The sequence below is a fragment of the Balaenoptera musculus genome, chromosome 4, assembly GCF_009873245.2.
Source record: "Balaenoptera musculus isolate JJ_BM4_2016_0621 chromosome 4, mBalMus1.pri.v3, whole genome shotgun sequence".
Lineage (NCBI taxonomy): Eukaryota > Metazoa > Chordata > Mammalia > Artiodactyla > Balaenopteridae > Balaenoptera > Balaenoptera musculus.
Window position 1 is genome coordinate 70,025,482 of NC_045788.1, and position 23,419 is coordinate 70,048,900.

Genomic DNA, 23,419 nt, shown 5'->3' on the forward strand with positions numbered 1-23,419 from the left:
GCGGCTTGCGCCCGTCTCTGGACCTTGTTTAGGCAGCGCTCTGAATCCCCTCTCCTCGCGCACCAGGAAACAGAGAGGCAAGAAAAAGTCTCTTGTCTCTTCGGCAGCTCCAGACTATTTCCTGGACTCCCTCCCGGCTAGCTGTGGCACACTAGCCCGCTTCAGGCTGTGTTCACGCAGCCAACCCCAGTCCTCTCCCTGCGATCTGACCTCCGACCTACGAAGCCCGAGCCTCAGCTCCCAGCCCCCACCCGCCCCAGCAGGTGAGCAGCCAAGCCTCTCGGGCTGGTGAGTGCTGGTCGGCTCCGATCATCTGTGCGGGAGTCTCTCCACTTTGCCCTCCGCACCCCTGTTGCTGCACTCTTCTCCGTGGCTCCGAAGCTTCCCCCCTCCGCCCCCCGCAGTCTCCACCCGCGAAGGGGCTTCCTAGCGCGTGGAAACCTTTCCTCCTTCGCAGCTCCCTCCCACTGGTGCAGGTCTTGTCCCTATTCTTTTGCCTCTGTTTTTTCTTTTTTCTTTTGCCCTACCCAAGTACGTGGGGAGTTTCTTGCCTTTTGGGAGGTCTGAGGTCTTCTGCCAGCGTTCAGTAGGTGTTCTGTAGGAGTTGTTCCACATGTAGATGTATTTCTGATGTATTTGTGGGGAGGAAGGTGATCTCCGCATCTTACTCTTCCGCCATCTTGAAGCTCCTCCTCTACGTAGTGATTTGACATTTGCATACATTATGGAACAGTCATCATGATAAGTCTAGTAACCATCTGTCCCCATGCAAAGTTATTACAATATTATTGGTCATGTTCTTCATGCTGTATATTACATCCGCATGACTTATTTATTTTACAACTGTATGTTTTTACCTCTTTATCTTCTTCGCGTGTTTTGTCCTCCTTCCCATACTCTTTTGTTTTCTGGTTGTAAGGGGAAAAAGACCTGAAAATTAGCAAGGGAAGACCTGCAGCTAAGCTCATTGACTCAGTAGACTTAATTTTACAGAAAATATCGAGTGAGTATGAGTCAACTTGCATGGCAGTAAGTGTTAGCTCTCCTCACCCAAGAAAAGTGCAGTTTGGCTTTTGGACAGAAGGGGGTGTTTCTGTTGCCCTGAGCTTTGTAACTGCATCCTAAAAGGTGAGGTTACTCCTAAGACTGATCATTTGATAAACAGAGTGTTTTTGTATATTTTAGCACTGTATAACAGTAAAGATTAGTTTGGGAGAAGCCAAATAAGTATTTTCTAGAGATTTCTAATTTTTTCTTGATTGAAGTAGTTTTCTTTTTTCTATTTAGAGAACCGTATTCTTGTAAGATGTCTTTTAAAAGGTAGAATTTTCAACTTGATTATTCATCCTTTATATTATCATAAAATGTTGAACAATTTTACCTAGCAATATCCCATAATGTCTCTGTGCTTTGTGCTGTGGTCTGATAAATTGTTAAAATCATACCAAGAAGTTTACAGTCTTGGACTGTACTTCACAGTCAACACATATAAAGTATGTATTAATATTAGGTAAATGAACACATAAAAAGACACTTGGAATTATTAGTCATTAGGGAAATGCAAATTAAGACCATAATGAGATACCACTGTAAACCTATTACAGTGACAAAAATGAAAATGACTAATCATACCAAATGTTGGCAAGATGTAGAGGATCTAGAACTCTCATACTCTGGTGGGAATGTCAAATGGTTCAACTGATCTGGAAAACATTTTGGCAGTATCTTATAAAGTTAAATATATAATTACCATATCATCCAGCCATTCCACTCCTAGATATTTGCCCAAGAGGAACAAGAGCATATGTCATACAAAGACTTGTACATGAATGCTCATAGCAGCTTTATTTGTGATAGCCAACAACTGGAAACAGCCCAAATGTCCGTCAGCAGGTGAATAAGTAAACAGATTTATGCAATGGAATATTATTCAGCAAAAAAGGAAGTGAAATATTAATATACACAACAACATGGATGAATCTCAAAGTAATTATGCTGATGAAAGAAGACAGAGAAAATAAGAGTACATGCTACATGACTGCATTTATATTAAATTGTAGAAAATATAAACTAAGCTGCAGTGACAGAAAGTAGATCCAGTGGTTACAACTTTTGAGGATGATGAATAAGTTCATTATCTTGATTGCTGTGATACATAGGCATGTACATATGTCAAAACTTTAAATATGTGCAATTTATTGTAAGTTGATACGTCAATAAAGCTGTTTATAAAAACAATATTATATTTGAATTTGGTGTTCTTGGAACTTTTTTTTTTTAATTTCAGGGAGGAAATCCTTCAGCAGTCTTTGTGGGAAAGAGTATCAACTCATGTGATTGAAAACATCTATCTTCCAGCTGCACAGACCATGAATTCTGGAACTTTTAATACGACAGTGGATATCAAGCTTAAACAGTGGACTGATAAGCAGCTTCCTAATAAAGCAGTCGAGGTTAGGATATAATTTAATTAAATGGGTAAGAAGCATTATCTGAAGGGATTAGGAGCTGTGAATTTTAGGTTTTATTCCTATCACAGCCACTATCTTTCTCTTTGGTCCTTATGCTCCTTTATTCTTTATTCCTAATCTCTGTATTGGGATTAACCTTAATGCTCCTACCAGTGACTACTGTCAAAAAAATTTACTAATTGGTATGGTGTTGGTCTGAGGGTATTGGTTTTCTTTCCAAAGGTAGCACTTAACAAAACCGGCAAAATTTGTTTGAATGTGAAATATTTTTAACTTCTGTGGTTAGAGATTCCATAAGGAAAATGTTTAATGGATGAAGCATTTTATTTGTTGATTTTCTGCAGGGCTCAATTTTACTTAAATAATTATTTCCTTAGTTAGGACCCTGCCAGAAGGTTAGACTAGGAATTGTAAGCAAGTGCCTTAGAGAATGCATTTCTGATACCCATGTATCTTGGCTCTACCACTTTGTAGCTATGCGATCCTTGGGCTATTTGCTTAATAACCTTCCTGTTTTCTCATCTATAAAATAAGGATGAAAGTGTTGCCTACGTCACAAATTGTTGTACGGAGTCAAGGAGTTAACATATGTAGAATACTTAGACAAAATCTGGTCCATAGTAACCATTTGGTAAATGCAAGCTGCTATTATGATGATTATGATCATCATCCTAGTTGATCTTGCCAGGCACATTACTCTGAAGAATGATTGTTGTAGATAAGAGCCAGTGTGTCCTTTGCTTCAGTGTGAAGTTGCTCACAAAATTAGAATCCGTGTTAAAAATTTTGTTTTTCATACCTACCTTAGAAACAAAATGTCAGTGTCTAATTATTCAGGTGTATTTTACCCCTTTCCTATCTTTCCAGTCCTTGCTTCTTTTTTTTTTTTTTTTTTTAAGACACCAATTGTACTTGAACATTTGTTACCTTTTTTTTTTGGCTGTGTTGGGTCTTCATTTCTGTGCGAGGGCTTTCTCTAGTTGTGGCAAGCGGAGGCCACTCTTCATCGCGGTGCGCGGGCCTCTCACTATTGTGGCCTCTCTTGTGGAGCACAGGCTCCAGACATGCAGGCTCAGTAGCTGTGGCTCATGGGCCTAGTTGCTCCGCGGCCTGTGGGATCTTCCCAGACCAGGGCTCGAGCCCGTGTCCCCTGCATTAGCAGGCAGACTCTCAACCACTGCGCCACCAAGGAAGCCCCCAGTCCTTGCTTCTTTATCTCTGTTCTCAATTTCCTCAAGTCTCTTTTTCTAAGAACTCTTACAGCCACTCTATCTAAGCTCCATGTTGCTGACCCCTGGTCTCGACACATTTCCCCCTAAAGTAATTAGAGAGCTGCTGCCACTTCTTCTCCTCACTACTGGCTCTAACATTTTTCTGGACCCTGTCCCATGAAAGCACATTTTCATATCCTAAGGTTCAAGCAGCAGAAGTGATCGTAAAAATGGCAAGTGATTCTGTCTTTTGCTGCTTTCTCCCTTCACACATAGGTGTGGTAGAAAGACGTGAACCTGCTGAAGGTCAGGAAACAGATTTTAATACCTCACTCTATATTCTTGGACAGTCACCTTTCTTCTTTTTTTTTAAAAAAAATTATTTATTTATTTATGACTGTGTTAGGTCTTCGTTTCCGTGCGAGGGCTTTCTCCAGTTGCGGCAAGTGGGGGCCGCTCTTCATCACGGTGCGCGGGCCTCTCACTATCGCGGCCTCTCTTGTTGCGGAGCACAGGCTCCAGACGTGCAGGCTCAGTAATTGTGGCTCACGGGCCCAGTTGCTCCACAGCATGTGGGATCTTCCCAGACCAGGGCTCGAACCCGTGTCCCCTGCATTGGCAGGCGGATTCTCAACCACTGCGCCACCAGGGAAGCCCCAAGAGTCACCTTTCTTTATGCCATAATTTCTTAATGTTTAAAACGAAGAGGGCTAGATATAAAATACAATATTAACTAGCCCACTTAGTCGTAAGTAGGTTTAGTTCTTAATTGCTTTTGACACTGTGCTGTCCTTTCACTGTTCAGATAATTGGGAATTAGCAATAGTACAAGGCTGAATAATACCTGTGTTCGAAAGTATTGACACATTGCCTCATGTATTTGCATAAGGGCAAAGATGTGAAAAAACTAAATCATTAAGAAATTTTAAACTTTTTACAGTATGGAAGAGGCAGGCAAACTCAGATGTTGTAGAGAGTGAAGTAAATAAGTAACTGAACCGAGTCTGGTGGCTGATGTGGCCTGTGTGCCTTCTCTGAAGGGACAGGCAGCTCCTGTTCAGCTCCAGCGGGCGAAGGTGTGCAAGAACGTGGGCCCGTTGTTGCCAGGTGGTTCAAGTGAGTCTGGAAGCATGGATTTTATAGGAAGTCTCTAAGTTTTTAAATGTTGGTTACTAATTTTTTAAAATTTGAGATGCTGTGTACGTGTAGCGAAACATGTCAGGAGGCCAAGTCTATTCCACCAGCTACCAGTATGAGCTCTTGAGGGCAGAGTTTATATTTGCTATACCTTTTTTAAAAAATGTGATTTCATATGTATTTTCTGATAAACTGATTTATCACATCTACTTGGCTTAAATTCATGTGTTTATTTTTCTTGTTACACGTTAAATGAAAGTATGCAATATAGATGCAGCTTTTTTCTTTTAAATCATTCTAGGTTGCTTGGGAGACCCTACAAGAAGAATTTTCCCGCTTCATGACAGAACCGAAAGGAAAAGAGCATGATGACATATTTGATAAACTTAAAGAGGCTGTTAAGGAAGAAACTATTAAACGCCACAAGTGGAATGATTTTGCAGAGGACAGCTTGGTATGTCGTTTGTATATTAGGGTGCCAGCCTCATATTTTTATGTAATTTCTCAAATTGATATTCTTTTATAGAATATTTTTATACGACTATTTAAATTAGGTTCTGAATTGAAAATAATGAAGGAAAGAAATAGATTTACGAAATATAATCGGCCTTTTGACGTTTTTCTGCCCTTCTAAAATCGCCCTCTGCTATTTCTTTCTTGGCTGTCATTTCAGAAGAAAATCAAACCTTGCAGTAAACAGGTTTCTATAAACTTCCACAGAATTTACATGGGCCTGAACTACGGATAGCTGCTTCTCATTTTACCCTCAGTGGTAAAAGGGATTAGATGCATTGGTTTTCAGTGGAGTTGAGTCAAAATGTTAGATTCCTAAAATCATAATGCTAACTACCATGTGTTGGATGCTTAGGAGGTACCAGAAACTCTATGTATTTTGTAAGCATGATTTTAGTTTGTTCTTAAGCAGTTCTATTGTTGTCACTGGCAAAGCTGGGATACGAGCCCCATTGTGTCTTAATTGTAAAGCCTGGCTCCTGACCTTCATCACCTGTTAAATCTTTTGTTACGTAGAATGTTCTCATCACCTAATCAAACCTTTTTTAACCACCCACTCTGTTCAGACAGTTAATGGGAGGAACTGTTGAAAGACAAGATTGAGCAGTTTTCTAAAAATGCATATTTCACTGTGGGCTGATCGTAATTATAGGGTTTTTTTTAAGAAATGTTTGTCTTCATATTTGAAAACCATATTCATTCTTGTTAAATGCCTTAATAAGATTGGCTTACTGAGAGAGAGTGGTGCCGTTTTCATTCATTCATTAATTCAAAAGCTATAAGATTTGGAAACCAATTTTCTTAAAATAAATAACTAATGTTTACTTATGATTGTCTAGACCTCTTAAGCTTCCTTCCATTACATTTTCCATTGGTGTTAACAGTGAGATAATGGTTATTGCTTTTTTTTTTCTCCTCTCCTTTTTGAAAATGCTAACACATAGGTCATATGGCATAAAGAAGCAGTAGAGATGATCTGAATCATTAGCTTCTGAATACCAGGGTTCTAGGGTGTAATTTTATGTAGTTAAGTATGTAATTCTCTACCCACCCCCCAACCCCCAACTATCTTCTCGATGGTGAGCTCATTTAATTTGGGCTAGGAGAAAATCTCCACTGTTTTATTTTTTAGACAGAAAGCTGACAAATAAGCAGGCAGATAATAGGACCCTCTGCATTTGTGTGGGAGGGACATACTTTTATGTTGTAGATACATCTGCTAGTTTGGATATTTGCTGAGCTGTCAATTAGAATTAAAATTGCTAAAATGACAAGATATACATCAAAATAGCTTTTTTTCTTTCCTTGTTATTTCAGAGGGTTATTCAGCACAATGCTTTAGAAGATCGGTCCATATCTGATAAACAGCAGTGGGATGCAGCTATTTATTTTATGGAAGAGGCTCTTCAGGCTCGTCTCAAGGACAGTAAGTAGGGACATGGGTTTTTGAGTTTTGAGTATTCTCAGTGGATAAAGAGTCATCTAACTTTAGTGAACATTGGTTTAAAAAAAAACAAAAACTAACATCTCAAGTTCTTTGTCAGTACTGTTCTAGTTGAATATTATTTGTGCAATTCTTTGGTCAACTGCTTGTAACTATTAAAAATGTTAAATTGGACACATGATATTTTTATGTACTTATATTCTAAAAAGCTGTAATTCAGACTGTTTCAGTGTTTACTACTATACTTATGGGAACTTTATAAGCAATTATACTTTTCATAGATTCTAAACATATGTAATTAAATTCTTTCTTATATATGTACCCTATCAATTATATAGTTTTATTCTTTATTTCAACTGACTTCATATTGACACAGTGTTTTGAAGTGGTTAAGAAAGCAAGATAGTATTAGTTATAATTTATGTACCTGGTAAGTGATAAAATTCCTGATAAATTAAAAAAAATTTTTTTTAATTTTTCTAGCTGAAAATGCAATTGAAAATATGGTAGGTCCAGATTGGAAAAAGAGGTGGTTATACTGGAAGAATCGAACCCAAGAACAGGTAAAAACAAATCTTCGGCATTTTAATTCAGGTATTAAAATATAACCTCTGAATGCCTCTAAGCCAAACTTAATAATTTCAAATATTTTATATCAGCCTTTCTGGAAGACAATAAATCTTTAGAAAAAACAGTAAACTACAAAAGAAAGTTTAAAAAAAAAAATGAGGTAGCTTTTTTTATTAAAGAGAGTGGTTGATTACTTTGTTCAAGTGCCTATTTGAGGTAAAATGAAGATTAAATTTATAAACGGAAGAAAAAATGACAAGGACTTCAGAGGATGTAGAATGAATGTGATTAGAATAAAAGATATAATGACTTTTTTAAAAACCTTATTCTATTAATATTATCACTGGATTTTTCTGTTAGTTGTCTATTTAAATTATTTTATTCTTTTGCATTTTTTGCTCCTGTGTTCACAAAATAAGCATAAAAATTCAGACAGGAAGTAGAATTATAGAATTCATATTATAAGCATTTAATGATCACTTTAAAAGAACAAAATGGTAAAGGCAAGTATAAATAACTTTAGAAATTAAATAGAGGGAAAATGTGTAATCATTAAAATCCTCCCCCCCTTTCCCCCACCCATTTTTATTCTTTCCTTGCTGTTATGGCTTCTTTTCCTATTAGCATTGAGTCTTACACCACCATCTCCTTCTTATGTTAATTCCTTAAATAAAAGATTGTAAGTAGAATATAAAATCAAAATACATAGATGAAGGAAGTAATGAATAAGAAAAAGAGGTGGCATCCAATTTACTTTCCTTTCTTCCTTCCTTGAATCCATGTAATTAGAGAAATGAGACCATCAGATGTGTGTATATTGAGAGAGCAGATAAAGAGAATGAAAAATTACCAAATGACATATCATTCCTATTTTCTTCTTTTTTTATTTTTTTGTTTTTATTTTAAATACAGTTAATTATATAATCAACACCCTATTTTTTTCTGGTTTTATGCATTTCTTGTTTCATAAGATATCTATCAGATATAAGTCCTAGTTTGTCTTAAAATAGTGAGGGGACAGTCTTCCTCTTCTCTTTTTTTTCTGATATGATTTTTGTGGGAAAATGAGTCACTCAGAGACTGAAAAGAAGCTGAAGAAATGGACAGAGTTAGTGGTTGGGTCATGCATGTATTCAGAGTGCATCAGTTATCTCTGCCATACAGATGGGCTGTGAGGAGGCAGTCTTTCAGAAAAGAATTCCTAGCGGATTCATCAGAGGTTTCTGACTTTGAGACAGGTAGAGGCATTGATTAGAAAGAACTGGTGTAAGGCAGATAAACTCCAAAGAAAAATGGTGTCTGACCTTTAAGGCTTAGTGAAATTAGGCCTAATTAGGTCTAGAACAATCAATGATGGCAGAACTTGCCTCAGCAACTAGTAGTAAATATGCTTTGGCCAAACATTCTCAGAGAGGAATGATTCCTGGTTGTAAGTTACTTTCTCAGGAACTCGAACCCATAGGGAATCCCTTCAAGAGAAGCAGAGGAATTAGTTTTACTGCCAGTGCAAGGATCTGTAGCCTAGAAGAGGAATTTGGAAACCCTTCAGAGAAGAGCTTCTCCTAGGGTTTCGGGGCAGCATGTGTAAGACTCAGTCTGACTGTAGAACAAACAGAGGCCATAGTTTGGAGTGTAGAGGGGAGGGACAGGAGAACCGCTGGGGAGGTGTTTGTATACACAGGTTTTGTTTTCTCTGTCAAAGCAAAGCGTCATGTCAGACTCATCGACTCAAGCTCTCCTCTAACCTCTCTAACCCTCCCACTCCCAGTTGAAAACCACTGGTCTAGACTTCATACCTGGAGTTTTCAGTGAGAAACAGATTCTAGAAGTTGAGAATATCCCTGGGTCCCACACTGCAAGTTTAGATAGCTGTGTAACAGTTCCTTTTCTTTTTGAGTTGGCAGGATTTAGCAGGAAAAGAAACTTAAGATTGTCCTTTGCTAAAGATGAGAAATCCATGTTCTGAAAACTATGTTTTGCTTTTATATTGTTACTTTTTCCTAATCTTCTGGGGAAAAACCATTCCTTTGAAACATTTTCACTTTGAGCTAAACTAATGGAAATCTCGGTCAGGATAGATGGGAGAGTGGTGTTCTCCTGAACAGCCAGCGTGGTGGGAACAGGTGGGCAGGTGGCAGTGAAACAGGGCAGGAAGAGTGGGAGAATATAGTCGGAGTTTTCCTTCCTGTCTCAGACCAGATAGCAGAAGTGTAAGGAAACAGTTGAGATTTCTCTTTATTACATTTCTTCTAATGTTTTCAGAGAATACTATTTAGTAGTTCCATTTCCAAGCCATTTATTTGTGTTTCAGTGTTATTTTTATATAGATACTCAGATTCCATAGCTTGGTACAGTTTAGGGCAAAGTGCTATTTATGGTAGTAACTTGTTTAGAGTAATTAGTGAATTTGAAGCTAGTTTCCTGTACCATGCAGTTTTGAAAGAAGGATGGAAAAAATGAAAAGATAAAGTTAATTTGACACCGTACTGAGTCTTGCTTTCAGACTTACCACTAGTGTGTATGCTTTCCTCATTTGGTGAAGAGATTGTAAACAATTATAGAGAAGAGACTGGAAGTGAATTTAAGAATGTTGGGCACCTCACAGAAGCAATCTAAGAACGATTTTAATGAAAAGACTTTTTAAAAAAGTCAGACTATGAATTTTGTATTTATCAGAAAAGGGGCATGTCAACAGGCACAGGGCCTTACAGTCATCCAGTTCTTAGATATGAGGCATTTATAGAACATTATCTCTTCCCATGTATATAGGGCACTTTTTCCTAGATTGAAATCATACCCTAAGGTCAAGAAAGGAAGTACATAGTAAGGTGCCTGATCCTGTAACTTGGACAGTAAAACATCTCAGCCAAAGTATCGATAAAATATAGCAAATAGGGCTAATCCCCTTCCCCCCTTGCCCTCTCATGCGTCCAGGTTGTTTTGCATTCATAAGCCGGGATACTCTGGTTTTCCTTGTTTGTTGTGGTTGAGCTTTTGTCACCAATCGTGCAAAAGTAATATATTTATTAAAATTGGGACTCTGTTTTTATAATTATGCCAAATCATGAACCATCTAAACACAGTCCTCTTTTAAACATTTCAAAGTGTGTTCACAATGAAACCAAGAATGAACTGGAGAAGATGTTGAAATGTAATGAGGAGCACCCAGCTTATCTTGCAAGTGATGAGATAACTACAGTCCGAAAGAACCTTGAATCCCGAGGAGTAGAAGTAGACCCGAGCTTGGTAATAAACTGCTGAAAAGCATGAATTTGCTTCCTTAGTCTTTGTTTCTTGTAGTAAAATGTTACTACTTCTGATGTATTACTTAGATGTTTAAGTGCTTAATTGCACTTTGATTGTGTGTACTTCTGCTGACAAAAAGAACTTGGTCATTTTGAGTGTGGAAACAGTTGAAATTTTATTCTCAGTATTGCTTTAAGTATAATGCTTTAATTTGTAAATGGGGAACTTGAGACTTAGAAAAGGGAAGTTATCTGGGCAAATTCAGCAGTAAGTTCTGGCAAAAGGGGAGGGACCCCACCCAGATCTCTGCACTATGTTACACTGTTTCAGATTACAGAATGAAATTTTTGCTTAAATGTGGCTCACTTATATGTATGTTTTTTCAGTCAAATGTATCTTAATCAGGTATGAGTAAATTGGATAATGCCTTTGGGTTCTGTCTCATTTTCTTTCTTCATAATAAATATGAGGATATATAATTATAGTTTAGACTACTTTTGCTTACCTTCATGATGCTTATTTGGAGAAAATTTTAAAAAAACAATTGTGTTTCTGGGCCTGTGTTCCCTAGTTAGTTAGGGTGTAAGGGATCAAAACTTCATTTGAACATTAGCTTAAATTAGCTTAAGTGAACCCCATTTAGAAAAGTAATTCTAGTGAGGAAAACAATCATTTAAGAAGTTTCAGGGCCATGCATAGATTCTTTTAAAGATTTATTTGCTATTTATATTTCTGCACTTGAGAAATGAGTATTCTTAATTTTAAATCCACCAGAGGTCAGAACAAGAAAAGAAAACTGATGAAAAGAAACAGTTAAAGCTGCTGTACATCTCATTGTTTATAAATTGAAAATAAAATTAAAACTAATGATTACATGAAATTATTAGTTGAATATAGATTTCATTTATCCACATTGGTCCTAGCTCTTACTAACAGTAAGTTCTGTTCGGTTGGATACTTTTGAACTTTATAAGTGGTTAATACAATAGGAGGGACTTTATCTATATCTTAGGATATGGATTGGCTGTATATCTTAATTACTTTATGTGAGTGAGAAAATATCAGGTTTTTTCCAAGAGAAACTGTGTTCACTGCATTTTATGAAGCTATAAAATAAGTAGCAAAGTACTGTGATAAGAAAAGTGGATGGATTAGATGTCAGGAGATGTGAATTCCAGTACACTTCCATTCCATTAGCTAGTAATATTGCCTTTAGTTATTGGTATAATCTCAGCCCCCTTTTCTCATCTGTCAAATGGTGTTGATGATGCTTGTTCTACTTTCTCAACATTATTTTTGTCGTGCTCGGAAAAAGACAATGGTGTGGAAGACCTCTGAACACCCTAACAGACTATATAATAAAGTGGTGGGGGTCATATTGCTGAGGGAACAATGAAATTTCATAATGAGAAAGGAAATGTTGTTGGGTTGATGGACATGGTCTGAGACCAGCTTCCTAGTCTGACTCTGACCTCAGACAAGGCTCACAACCTCTTTTTGCCTTGGACACCTTACTTCTAACTAGAGGAAGATAATCTCCACCCTCTCTACTCTACAAGATGATTAATAATAATGCTTGTTAGAAACACTGCAAATGTTGAAGTATATAGACTGGTAAGGAGTCAGAGTACTAGTGATCTAATCTTTATCTTGAAAAAAAATTTTTAATGGATATAAAAGTTTGATAGAATAACAACATTGCCATTGGTTTTAATTAACTTTTTTATAAGTAAACTTTGTATATGACTTTTCAGAATGTGTTTGATCAACCTGGAGAGCATACAGTGACTCTTTGGTCTGTTTTCTTTTTATTATTTTAGATCAAGGATACTTGGCACCAAGTTTATAGAAGACATTTCTTGAAAACAGCTCTAAACCATTGTAACCTTTGTCGAAGAGGCTTCTATTACTACCAGAGGCATTTTGTAGATTCTGAGGTAAGGTTTCCAAAAACAAAGAGAAATGTATTTTAGTGATAGTTGTTTAATTGCTTAAAAGTAAGCTTGAGGTTTAGCATTAACTTTAAGTCTTCTGATCTTCTGGAAAAAAGTATGTGTAATTTATAGAGTGATCTAACTCTTATTTTTTCAAAGATATTTACCACTTTTGTAGTAATTACATTTTACATACATATCATCCCAGTGCATATTAGATCGTGTGCATATAATAGGCACTACACTACTTTTTAAAGATTTTTTTAAGAATTAACTTTATGTTAGAAAATAATACTTTCCCATTATAGAAAGTAAATGGAATAAATAAATGTTAAAAAAAAAACATGCAAAAGGAAACAGTATTTTATAATCCCCTGACCTAGAAGTACTTTTAGTTAACATTTTTATGTATATCCATTCACCTTTCTATACATGTCGTATGTATATGTGTGTAGATATATAACATAACCATTTATTTGCATAATGGAAATAATAATGCACTACATTTTTTATCATGCTTTTCCCCCCATATTATAATTCTTTCTTTATATCATGAAAATCTTTTTTTTTGTTTTTGAATTTTATCCTATTTATTTTTTTTATACAGCACGTTCTTATTAGTTATCTATTTTATACATATTAGTGTATATATGTCAATCCCAATCTCCCAATTCATCCCACCACCACCACCCCTCTCCCTGCTTTCCCCCCTTGGTGTCCATATGTTTGTTCACTACATCTGTGTCTCTATTTCTTCCTTGCAAACCAGTTCATCTGTACCATTTTTCTAGATTCCACATATCTGCATTAATATACAACATTTGTTTTTCTCTTTCTGACTTACTTCACTCTGTTTGACAGTCTCTAGGTCTATCCATGTCTCTACAAATGACCCAGTTTCGTTCCTTTTTATGGCTGAGTAATATTCCATTGTATATATGTCCCACATCTTCTTTATCCATTCGTCTTTCGATGGGCATTTAGATTGCTTCCATAGCTGGCTATTGTAAATAGTGCTGCAGTGAACATTGGGGTGCATGTGTCTTTTTGAATTATGGTTTTCTCTGTGTATATGCCCTGTAGTGGGATTGCTGGGTCATATGGTAATTCTGTTTTTAGTTTTTTAAGGAACCTCCATACTATTCTCCATAGTGACTGTATCAATTTACATTCCCACCAACAGTGCAAGAGGGTTCCCTTTTCTCCACACCCTCTCCAGCGTTTGTTGTTTGTAGATTTTCTGATGATGCCCATTCTAACCGGTGTGAGGTGATACCTCATTGTAGTTTTGATTTCCATTTCTCTAATAATTAGTGATGTTGAGCAGCTTTTCGTGTGCCTCTTGGCCATCTGTATGTCTTCTTTGGAGAAATGTCTATTTAGGTCTTCTGCCCATTTTTGGATTGGGTTGTTTGTTTTTTTACTATTGAGCTGCATGAGCTGTTTATATATTTTGGAGATTAATGCTTTGTCCATTGATTCATTTGCAAATGTTTTCTCCCATTCTGAGGGTTGTCTTTTCATCTTGTTTATAGTTTCCTTGCTGTGCAAAAGCTTTTAAGTTTCATTAGGTCCCATTTCTTTATTTTTGTTTTTATTTCCACTACTCTAGGAGGTGGGTCAAAAAAGATCTCACTGTATTTTATGTCAAAGAGTGTTCTTCCTAGGTTTTCCTGTAAGAGTTTTATAGTGTCTGGCCTTACATTTAGGTCTTTAATCCATTTTGAGTTTATTTTTGTGTATGGTGTTAGGGAGTGTTCTAATTTCATTCTTTTACATGTAGCTGTCCAGTTTTCCCAGCACCACTTATTGAAGAGACTGTCTTTTCTCCATTGTATATCCTTGCCTCCTTTGTCATAGATTAGTTGCCCATAGGTGCGTGGGTTTATCTCTGGGCTTTCTATCCTGTTCCATTGATCTATATTTCTGTTTTTGTGCCAGTACCATATTGTCTTGACTACTGTAACTTTGTAGTATAGTCCGAAGTCAGGGAGTCTGATTCCTCCAGCTCCGTTTTTTCCCTCAGGATTGCTTTCGCTATTCGGGGTCTTTTGTGTCTCCATACAAATTTTAATATTTTTTTTTTGTTCTAGTTCTGTAAAAAATGCCATTTGTAATTTCATAGGGATTGCATTGAATCTGTAGATTGCTTTAGGTAGTACAGTCATTTTCACAATATTGATTCTTCCAATCTAAGAACATGGTATATGTCTCCATCTGTTTGTGTCATCTTTGATTTCTTTCATCAGTGTCTTATAGTTTTCTGAGTACAGGTCTTTTACCTCCTTAGGTAGGTTTATTCCCAGGTATTTTATTCTTTTTGTTTCAGTGGTGAATGGGATTTTTTCCTTAATTTCTCTTTCTGATCTTTTCTTGTTAGTGTATAGGAATGCAAGAGATTTCTGTGCATTAATTTTGTAGCCTGCAACTTTACCAAATTCATTGATTATCTCTAGCAGTTTTCTGGTGTCATCTTTAGGATTCTCTATGTATAGTATCATGTCATCTGCGAACAGTGACAGTTTTACTTCTTCTTTTCCCATTTGTATTCCTTTTATTTCTTTTTCTTCTCTGATTGCTGTGGCTAGGACTTCCAAAACTATTTGGAATAATAATGGTGAGAATGGACATCCTTGTCTTGTTCCCGATCTTAGAGGAAATGCTTTCAGTTTTTCACCACTGAGAATGATGTTTGCTGTGGGTTTGTCATACATGGCCTTTATTATGTTGAGATAGGTTCCCTCTATGCCCACTTTCTGGAGAGTTTTCATCATGAATGGGTGTTCAATTTTGTCAAAAGCTTTTTCTGCATCTAGTGAGATGATCGTATGGTTTTTATTCTTCAGTTTGTTAATATGGTGTATCACATTGATTGATTTGCATATTTTGAAGAATCCTTGCATCCCTGGGATAAATCACACTTCATCATGGTGTATGATCCTTTCAGTGTGTTGCTGGATTCTGTTTGCTAGGATTTTGTTGAGGATTTTTGCATCTAAATTCATCAGTGATATTGGGCTGTAATTTTCTTTTTTTGTAGTATCTTTTTCTGGTTTTGGTATCAGGGTAGTGGTGGCCTTGTAGAATGAGTTTGGGAGTGTTCCTTCCTCTGCAATTTTTTGGAAGAGTTTGAGAAGGATGGGTGTTAGCTCTTCTCTAAATGTTTGATAGAAATCGCCTGTGAAGCCATCTGGTCCTGGGCTTTTATTTGTTAGGAGATTTTTAATCACAGTTTCATTACTTGTAATTGGTTTGTTCATATTTTCTGTTTCTTCCTGGTTCAGTCTTGGAAGCTTATACCTTTCTAAGAATTTGTCCATTTCTTCTAGGTTGTCCATTTTATTGGCATACAGTTGCTTGTAGTAGTCTCTTAGGATGCTTTGTATTTCTGCGGTGTCCATTGTAACTTCTCCTTTTTCATTTCTAATTTTACTGATTTGAGTCCTCTCCCTCTTCTTCTTGATGCATCTGGCTAAAGGTTTATCAATTTTGTTTATCTTCTCAAAGAACCAGCTTTTAGTTTTATTGATCTTTGCTATTGTTTTCTTGTTTTTATTTCATTTATTTCTACTCTCATGTTTATTATTTCTTTCCTTCTACTAACTTTGGGTTTTGTTTGTTCTTCTTTCTCTAGTTCCTTTAGGTGTAACTTTAGGTTATTTGTTTGAGATTTTTCTTGTTTCTTGAGGTAGGATTGTATTGCTATAAACTTCCCTCTTAGAACTGCTTTCGCTGCATTGCATAGGTTTTGGTTTGTCGTATTTTCGTTGTCATTTGTCTCTAGGTATTTTTTGATTTCCTCTTTGGTTTCTTCAGTGATCTCTTGATTATTTAGAAACATATTTTTTAGCCTTCATGTGTTTGTGTTTTTTACGTTTTTTTCCCTGTAATTTATTTCTAATCTCATAGTGTTTTTGGTCAGAAAAAAATGCTTGATATGATTTCAGTTTTTTTGAATTTACCAAGGCTTGATTTGAGACCCAAGATGTGATCTATCCTGGAGAATGTTCCATGTGCACTTGAGAAGAAAGTGTAATCTGCTGTTTTTGGATGGAATGTCCTATAAATATCAATTAAATCTATCTGGTCTATTGTGTCATTTAAAGCTTGTGTTTCCTTATTAATTTTCTCTTTGGATGATGTGTCCATTGGTGTAAGTGAGGTGTTAAAGTTCCCCACTATTGTGTTACTGTTGATTTTCTCTTTTATAGCTGTTAGCATTTGCCTTATGTATTGAGGTGCTCCTATGTTGGGTGCATATATATTTATAATTGTTATATCTTCTTCTTGGATTGATCCCTTGATCATATGTAGTGTCCTTCCTTGTCTCTTGTAACATTCTTTATTTTAAAGTCTATTTTATCTGTTAAGAGTATTGCTACTCCAGCTTTCTTTTGATTTCCATTTACATGGAGTGTCTTTTTCCATCCCCTCACTTTTAGTCTGTATGTGTCCCTAGTCTGAAGTGGGTCTCTTGTAGACAGCATATATATGGGTCTTGTTTTTGTATCCATTCAGTGAGCCTGTGTCTTTTGGTTGGAGCATTTAATCCATTCACATTTAAGGTAATTATCAATCAATATGTATGTTCCTATTACCATTATGTTAATTGTTTTGGGTTTGTTTTTACAGGTCCTTCTCTTGTGTTTCCCACTTAGAGAAGTGCCTTTAGCATTTGTTTTAGAGCTGGTTTGGTGGTTCTGAATTCTCTTAGCTTTTGCTTGTCTAAAGCTTTTGATTTCTCTGTCAAATTTGAGTGAGATCCCTGTTGGGTAGAGTGATCTTGGTTGTAGGTTCTTCCCTTGCATCACTTTAAATATATCGTGCCACTCCCTTCTGGCCTACAGAGTTTCTACTGAGAAATCAGCTGACAACCTTATGGGAATTCCCTTGTATGTTATTTGTTGCTTTTCCCTTGTTGCATTTAATATTTTTTCATTATCTTTAACTTTTATCAACTTGATTACTATGTGTCTTGCATGTTATCCTGCCTGGGACTCTCTGAGCTTCCTGAACTTAGGTGACTATTTCCTTTCCCATGTTAGGGAAGTTTTCAGCAATTATCTCTTCAAATATTTTCTCAGGCCCTTTCTTTCGCTCTTCTCCTTCTGGCACCCTATGATGCGAATGTTGATGTGTTTAATGTTGCCCCAGAGGTCTCTTAGGCCATCTTCATTTCTTTTCATTCTTTTTTCTTTATTGTGTTCCACGGCAGTGAATTCCACTATTTTGTCTTCCAGGTCACTTATCCGTTTTTGTACCTCAGTTATTCTGCTATTGATTACTCCTAGGGTATTATTCATTTCAGTTATTGTATTCATCTCTGTTTGTTTGTTCTTTAATTCTTCTAGGTCCTTGTTAAACATTTCTTGCATCTTCTTGATCTTTGCCTCCATTCTTTTTCCGAGGTCCTGGATCATCTTCACTATCATTATTCTGAATTCTTTTTCTGGAAGGTTGCCTATCTCCACTTCATTAATTGTTTTTCTGGGGTTTTATTTTGTTCCTTCATCTGGTACGTAGTCCTCTGCCTTTTCATTTTGTCTGTCTTTCTGTGAATGTGGTTTACGTTCCACAGGCTGCAGGATTATAGTTCTTGTTTCTGGTGTCTGCCCTTTGGTGGATGAGGCTATCTAAGAGGCTTGTGCAAGCTTCCTCCATGAAAATCTTGCTTTAAATAATTCTTTAAAAGAACTGTATAAAGTTCTTAGAATGGACAACCGCACTTTCATGTCACATTTTACAAAGTAACCCCTAGGTGGCGGTAAACTAATGTATTTTGAGTTTTTTCATACAAGCAGAAGTGCTTTTTAAAGTGTCCTTCTGAAAGATCTCTGTTAATCAACGATCTTATTTGAGACCCCTAAAATGTTTTTCTTTTGTGTTTTCAGCAGCTTAAAAGAAATTTGTGTTTAAATATGCCTATGTAAAAATTGGCAAGTTGTTTGCATAATTTTCATTGTTAGTAAGACCTCTCTATTGAATAAGCTTGCTTTCTTCTCTTTCTTTCTTTTCTTTCTTTCTTGCTTTCTTGGTTTCTTTCTCCCTTTCTTGCTTTCTTGCTTTCGAAAAGGAATATGGTATTTTTTTTTGAAGTATAGTTGATTTACTATTTTATATTAGTTTCAGGTATACAGCATAGTGATTCAATATTTTTATAGATTATACTCCATTTAAAGTTATTATAAAATATTGGCTATATTTCCCTGTGCTGTACAATATATCCTTGTAGCTTATTTATTTTATACATAGTTGTTTGTACTACTTAATCTCCTACCCCTGTTTTACTCCTCACCCAGAGGATAAGCTTTTTTAAAATATCATTAATGTATTTTCATATGCAGCTGAATTTCAAAAATGGCTTGAGTGCACACTCAAAGAAAAGAGGTTAGCCTAAGGACATATTTAAGATAACATGATTGTTAGTTGAACTAAATGCTAAGTAAGGATATATTCTGTGAACTTCTGCTTGTATATAACATAATGAAATTCTCTACTTCCCAAGTTTACTTGCTTTGTCATTGGAATCAAAACAAAGCTATGTAGCGGTGGTGCAAATAAAACCCAAATCATGTAGAACTTTGTGGTTCCCGTGCAGAAAAAATGCAGTAGGTCCTATCTACAAGAGGAATATATATATTAGGTAAATCTGAATATTGTTTATTAAAGCAGAGGTTGTAGGTACTGACTTCAGGAATTTTATGTGTTCATGAATGTGGTTTTCATTTTTAAGTTTGCATCTGGTAATCTTTATTACCTAATATTTCAGTTGGAATGCAATGATGTTGTCCTGTTTTGGCGAATACAACGAATGCTTGCTATCACCGCAAATACTTTAAGACAGCAACTTACAAACACTGAAGGTAAGCCACAGAAGGACCACTTTCTAATTTGACATGAAAAATAACAGTAATAACATTCCAGTTTAAATAGATGGATGCCAAAATATTTCCTGAATATTAGATTTATTAGAAAACCAGAAATTATAATTTGCCTTTAAAATATTAATGAAAATAAACCATAATTGAAAAAGATGGGAGATAAACATACCAGGAGTCTTTCTTCATTACACAAAAACTCTGTTAGGAAAGAAAGGACTCCTAAGCATCACTTAGGGTTTTTGGGGAATCTGTACTTCCTTAAAGTGTTAAGGCTTAAGAATAGGACTTTCTCTGAGGATATGTATTAGTTTCATGTTGATAAAAGTACTGCATAACAGGTAGATATTCTCCCTATAACTGTGAGAAGCCTGAACTTAACAATAGATTTATCGTGATGAGAAAAATAAGAACTTGCTCTCCATATATTGTTAATTTTATCATCCTTGTGCATTCATAAAAATCATGCTTCTCATGTTTCTTTATTTGCTTTAAACAGTCAGGCGATTAGAGAAAAATGTTAAAGAGGTACTGGAAGATTTTGCTGAAGATAGTGAGAAGAAGGTAAAATTGCTTACTGGTAAACGAGTTCAACTGGCTGAAGACCTCAGTAAGTAATCCTTCCTGCCCTCCATCTCACTGCCTTTTTACCTTCCTCATGTCCATTTATTTCTCCATCTCATTTTAAACTTACAGAAAAGTATGTACAAAGAGCTTTTTCCCCCTGAACTGTTTGAAAGTTGCTGACCTGAAGCTCCATCAGTTCCAAGTACTTTAACGTGTGTTGTTTTAGAAACAAGTATTTTCTCCTAGCAACCATCAAAATCGAGATGTTAATAACACTGATAAATGACTACATCTAATTTTCAGACTCCATGCAAGTTTCACCTGTTGTCCTAATATTGTCCTTCTACACAAGATGTTCCATATTCATCTTGTGCTTTCCCTGACCAAGCTTCCCTTTTTGGAGAATGATATTTAGAAATCAAGAACTAGGAATCAGATATGTTCATCATTATTGAAATATCACTGTTCCCAGACCCACTCGGTGGAGCGAGGGAACAAATACCATGTGTGTGCGTGCACATATATATGCATATTTACATCTGTATTTCTAATCATATGTATATATCTGTATTGAAAACCATAAGTTGACACCAGTGCTTTCCATTTTAATCTAATAATACCGAGTTCATTCTAATTTTTTCCTTTTCCTTATTTGTAATTCCTTTTTCTGACAATGAGAAATCTGGCTCTAAGTATCTTTAATATATTTACTTATTTTGATCAGTCCTCTTATGTGTAACCAAACTTGCCACTGTCCCCTTTATTGCACAAATGTCCTTCTCACCCAGCTCGGTTCTTACCACCCAACTCCAGGCCACCACCACAATACCTTACCCTGTGTTGACACCCTTTCCACCTCATCTAGGCTCTGACATTCTGTGCCAGGTTGCCCTTCCTCACGGAGTCCTTTTTACTGAGCTCATGCTCTGACACTGCCAGGCATCTCTCTCTCTCATTCTTCCTACCCCCTGCCCGGCTGCACAAGGACTCTTCCTCACCTGAAACCCAACTGTGCTTTTGTAGAGATACTGTTTTCATCCTGCTTGTGCTTTGGCCGCCTGCACTGACTCTCCTCCTACATGGATCCTCTCCTCACTACTGGGCAGGTCACCAACACCCCCATACGAACACCTTCTTACACCTGGTCTGGCTTTAACACCTATACCAGGGTGATAATGGCTCCCCACCGTCAGCCCCCAACCTAGCTGGGCCCTGTTAGTCACTTTGTCACTTGGTTTTTGGGGGCTTTGGTGGGGCACGGAGGGACATTTGCTTCTTCTTTGAATGCTAGTGAATTCCTAGCTTTAAGATGTTTGGATTGCCTATTAAGATTTACTTAGATACTTGAGAACCCAAGGAAATCAGTGAGAAGTTAATCTTATTAAATAAAAATAAAAATACTAGTGGTTAGTGCTTCTGTTTGAGTTTACCTTGTTACAAGTTTCCCTTATTTCAACTTCATGAAACAGTATTTTTTCCTTTAAATGTAAACTTAAATTTACTATCTATGAATTTTCTGATATCCAAAAGATAGCACATGCTCAACCAAAAGCAGTTCTTCGAATTTGAAAACAGTTTCTAAGCTGAATATTTAGCACTACAATACAATCCCTAGAACATGCAAGCGAAACCAAGCAGCGTTTTCCTGTCTTCTGCTGTGTGCCAGAGCAGCATGTTCTCCACTGCTTGTCCTCTCTTCCTCTCTCCTCCCTACTGTTTCAGCTTCCTGTGTCTTTCTCTTTTTTCCTTCTTTCTTTAGGTAATCTTTTTTTGAAACATATCTCACTTTAACTTTTATTTCCATCTTCTGTTGCTATTCTTTCAGTTTTTTCATGCTGCCTTGGTGGTGTAGTTAAGTCTGTGCTAACTCAGAAGGCCTGTGCTTAAATCTGAACTACTGTGCACTGGCTGTGTTATCTTAGGCAGGGTATCTTCCACAGCCTTAGCTTCTTTGTAAGAATGATACTATGATAGTTTTTTTTACAGGGTAGGGGAATTGGTTCAAAAAACATTTGGAAGTTTCTGGTTCATAATTTCATGCTCAATTAGTACTGTTACAGGAAGAGATGTGTCAGTATCACAGTGTATACAGATCTATTTCTTTTGTATCCCTCAAGACATAGTTATCAGACAGTGAAATACTTCCATGTGTTTTACCAGCATATACATTTTTAAGTGATTAGAAAGTGATGTCTTTTCTCATGTTTTATAATAGTCTTGTGTAACCCCATCATTTTCTACTCCCAATTTGAAATTTGATTGTTTAAGGAAAGTGTATTGCTAACACAAATTTGTGCACTGTCAAGCCAAGTCTTATGTTTTCCTGAGAAAGTACTCATATGACTCCCTTGAAATGATTTACTACTTTTGTATATATATAATTATTGCCGTGTTAATGTACCAAATAATGTCCTTGGAAGCAAGTGTTTGACCAGTGACTCAGCCTCATCAGTCACACTAAAGGAGATGAGCCATGACTTTGTCCATTAGTTGAAAAAAAGTCTTGAGAGTACCTTTTCTTTACTGTTTATGTTCAGTCTGACACTTGCGAATATGTTCATGGATACTTTCAGCCAGTAAACTTTCACAGTTTAATGGTTACTACTGTCTTACACAGATCAAAGTTCCTAGTATAGCATATTCAGTTAGAATATGTTAAGTCGGTTAATGAAATTTAGAGAAAGGGAGTCAGAGTTTTTGTTTGTTTGTTTTTACTACAGTTTCAGAATGGTACAGGGTAGATTATTGTAGAGATTGGTAGAAGTTTGATGCATCATATATTTTGCCAGTTTTAAGCTTGCCCAATTTCATATCATTTCACCACTTTACTTTGGGGATTCGTCAACTGGTTGTCCTTTAAGATGAGTACATAAGTAGTACAGTGTTCTCTCATATTCTGGAGAAAATACACTGTGTTCAATATTGAAATGAAGCCACAAAGCTAGAATTAGGAAGATGAAAGAAGAACTTGCCTCTTCTAGTCCTAGGAGGCTCATGAGATGAGGAGGCATACAAGGAAGCAGGACTCTGGAGATGCAGTGGATTCCATAGGTGGAGCAGGGGAAGGTCAGGAGGAACCTGGGACATCTTAGGAGGTAGAAAGTAAGGAAGTAGTTGAAAGATGATAGGGACACGTCAACAAGATACAGAAGCCAACGTGCAGAGGTTCCTGTTGGCCAAAACTAGGACAGTTTGGGCATCAATATAAATAAGGACAGTTATAAATTATAATCCATTGAATAAAACAGGAGTCCATAAGTTGATAATTATATAAGTAAATGAATAAAATCAGTGATGAGGAATGGGGTGTTTGTATAATCACACAAACTATCTCCATGCAAAATTAAAAAGGAAAAAAGAGTAACTTTACAGTGGGGAAGCCTGGTAATAACCACCTTAATCAAGTGGTCACAGTAATATTATCAGTAGTGGTCAAATCAGAACTGTG

The 23,419-nt window shown here is 36.4% G+C and overlaps 1 protein-coding gene across 4 annotated transcripts in view; it reads left to right on the forward strand.

The window, feature by feature from the left end:
• The window catches only part of OPA1 (OPA1 mitochondrial dynamin like GTPase), a 93,806-nt gene that overhangs the window by 50,750 nt on the left and 19,637 nt on the right, over window positions 1-23,419 (forward strand). For all 4 annotated transcript variants that reach the window (XM_036850189.1, XM_036850192.1, XM_036850188.1 and 1 more), the window contains 8 exons: window positions 2,288-2,453; window positions 5,121-5,273; window positions 6,650-6,758; window positions 7,260-7,339; window positions 10,452-10,592; window positions 12,413-12,529; window positions 19,296-19,389; window positions 19,904-20,014. In XM_036850189.1, the coding sequence (XP_036706084.1) occupies window positions 2,288-2,453; window positions 5,121-5,273; window positions 6,650-6,758; window positions 7,260-7,339; window positions 10,452-10,592; window positions 12,413-12,529; window positions 19,296-19,389; window positions 19,904-20,014 (971 nt within the window). The remainder of the gene's footprint in view (window positions 1-2,287; window positions 2,454-5,120; window positions 5,274-6,649; window positions 6,759-7,259; window positions 7,340-10,451; window positions 10,593-12,412; window positions 12,530-19,295; window positions 19,390-19,903; window positions 20,015-23,419) is intronic.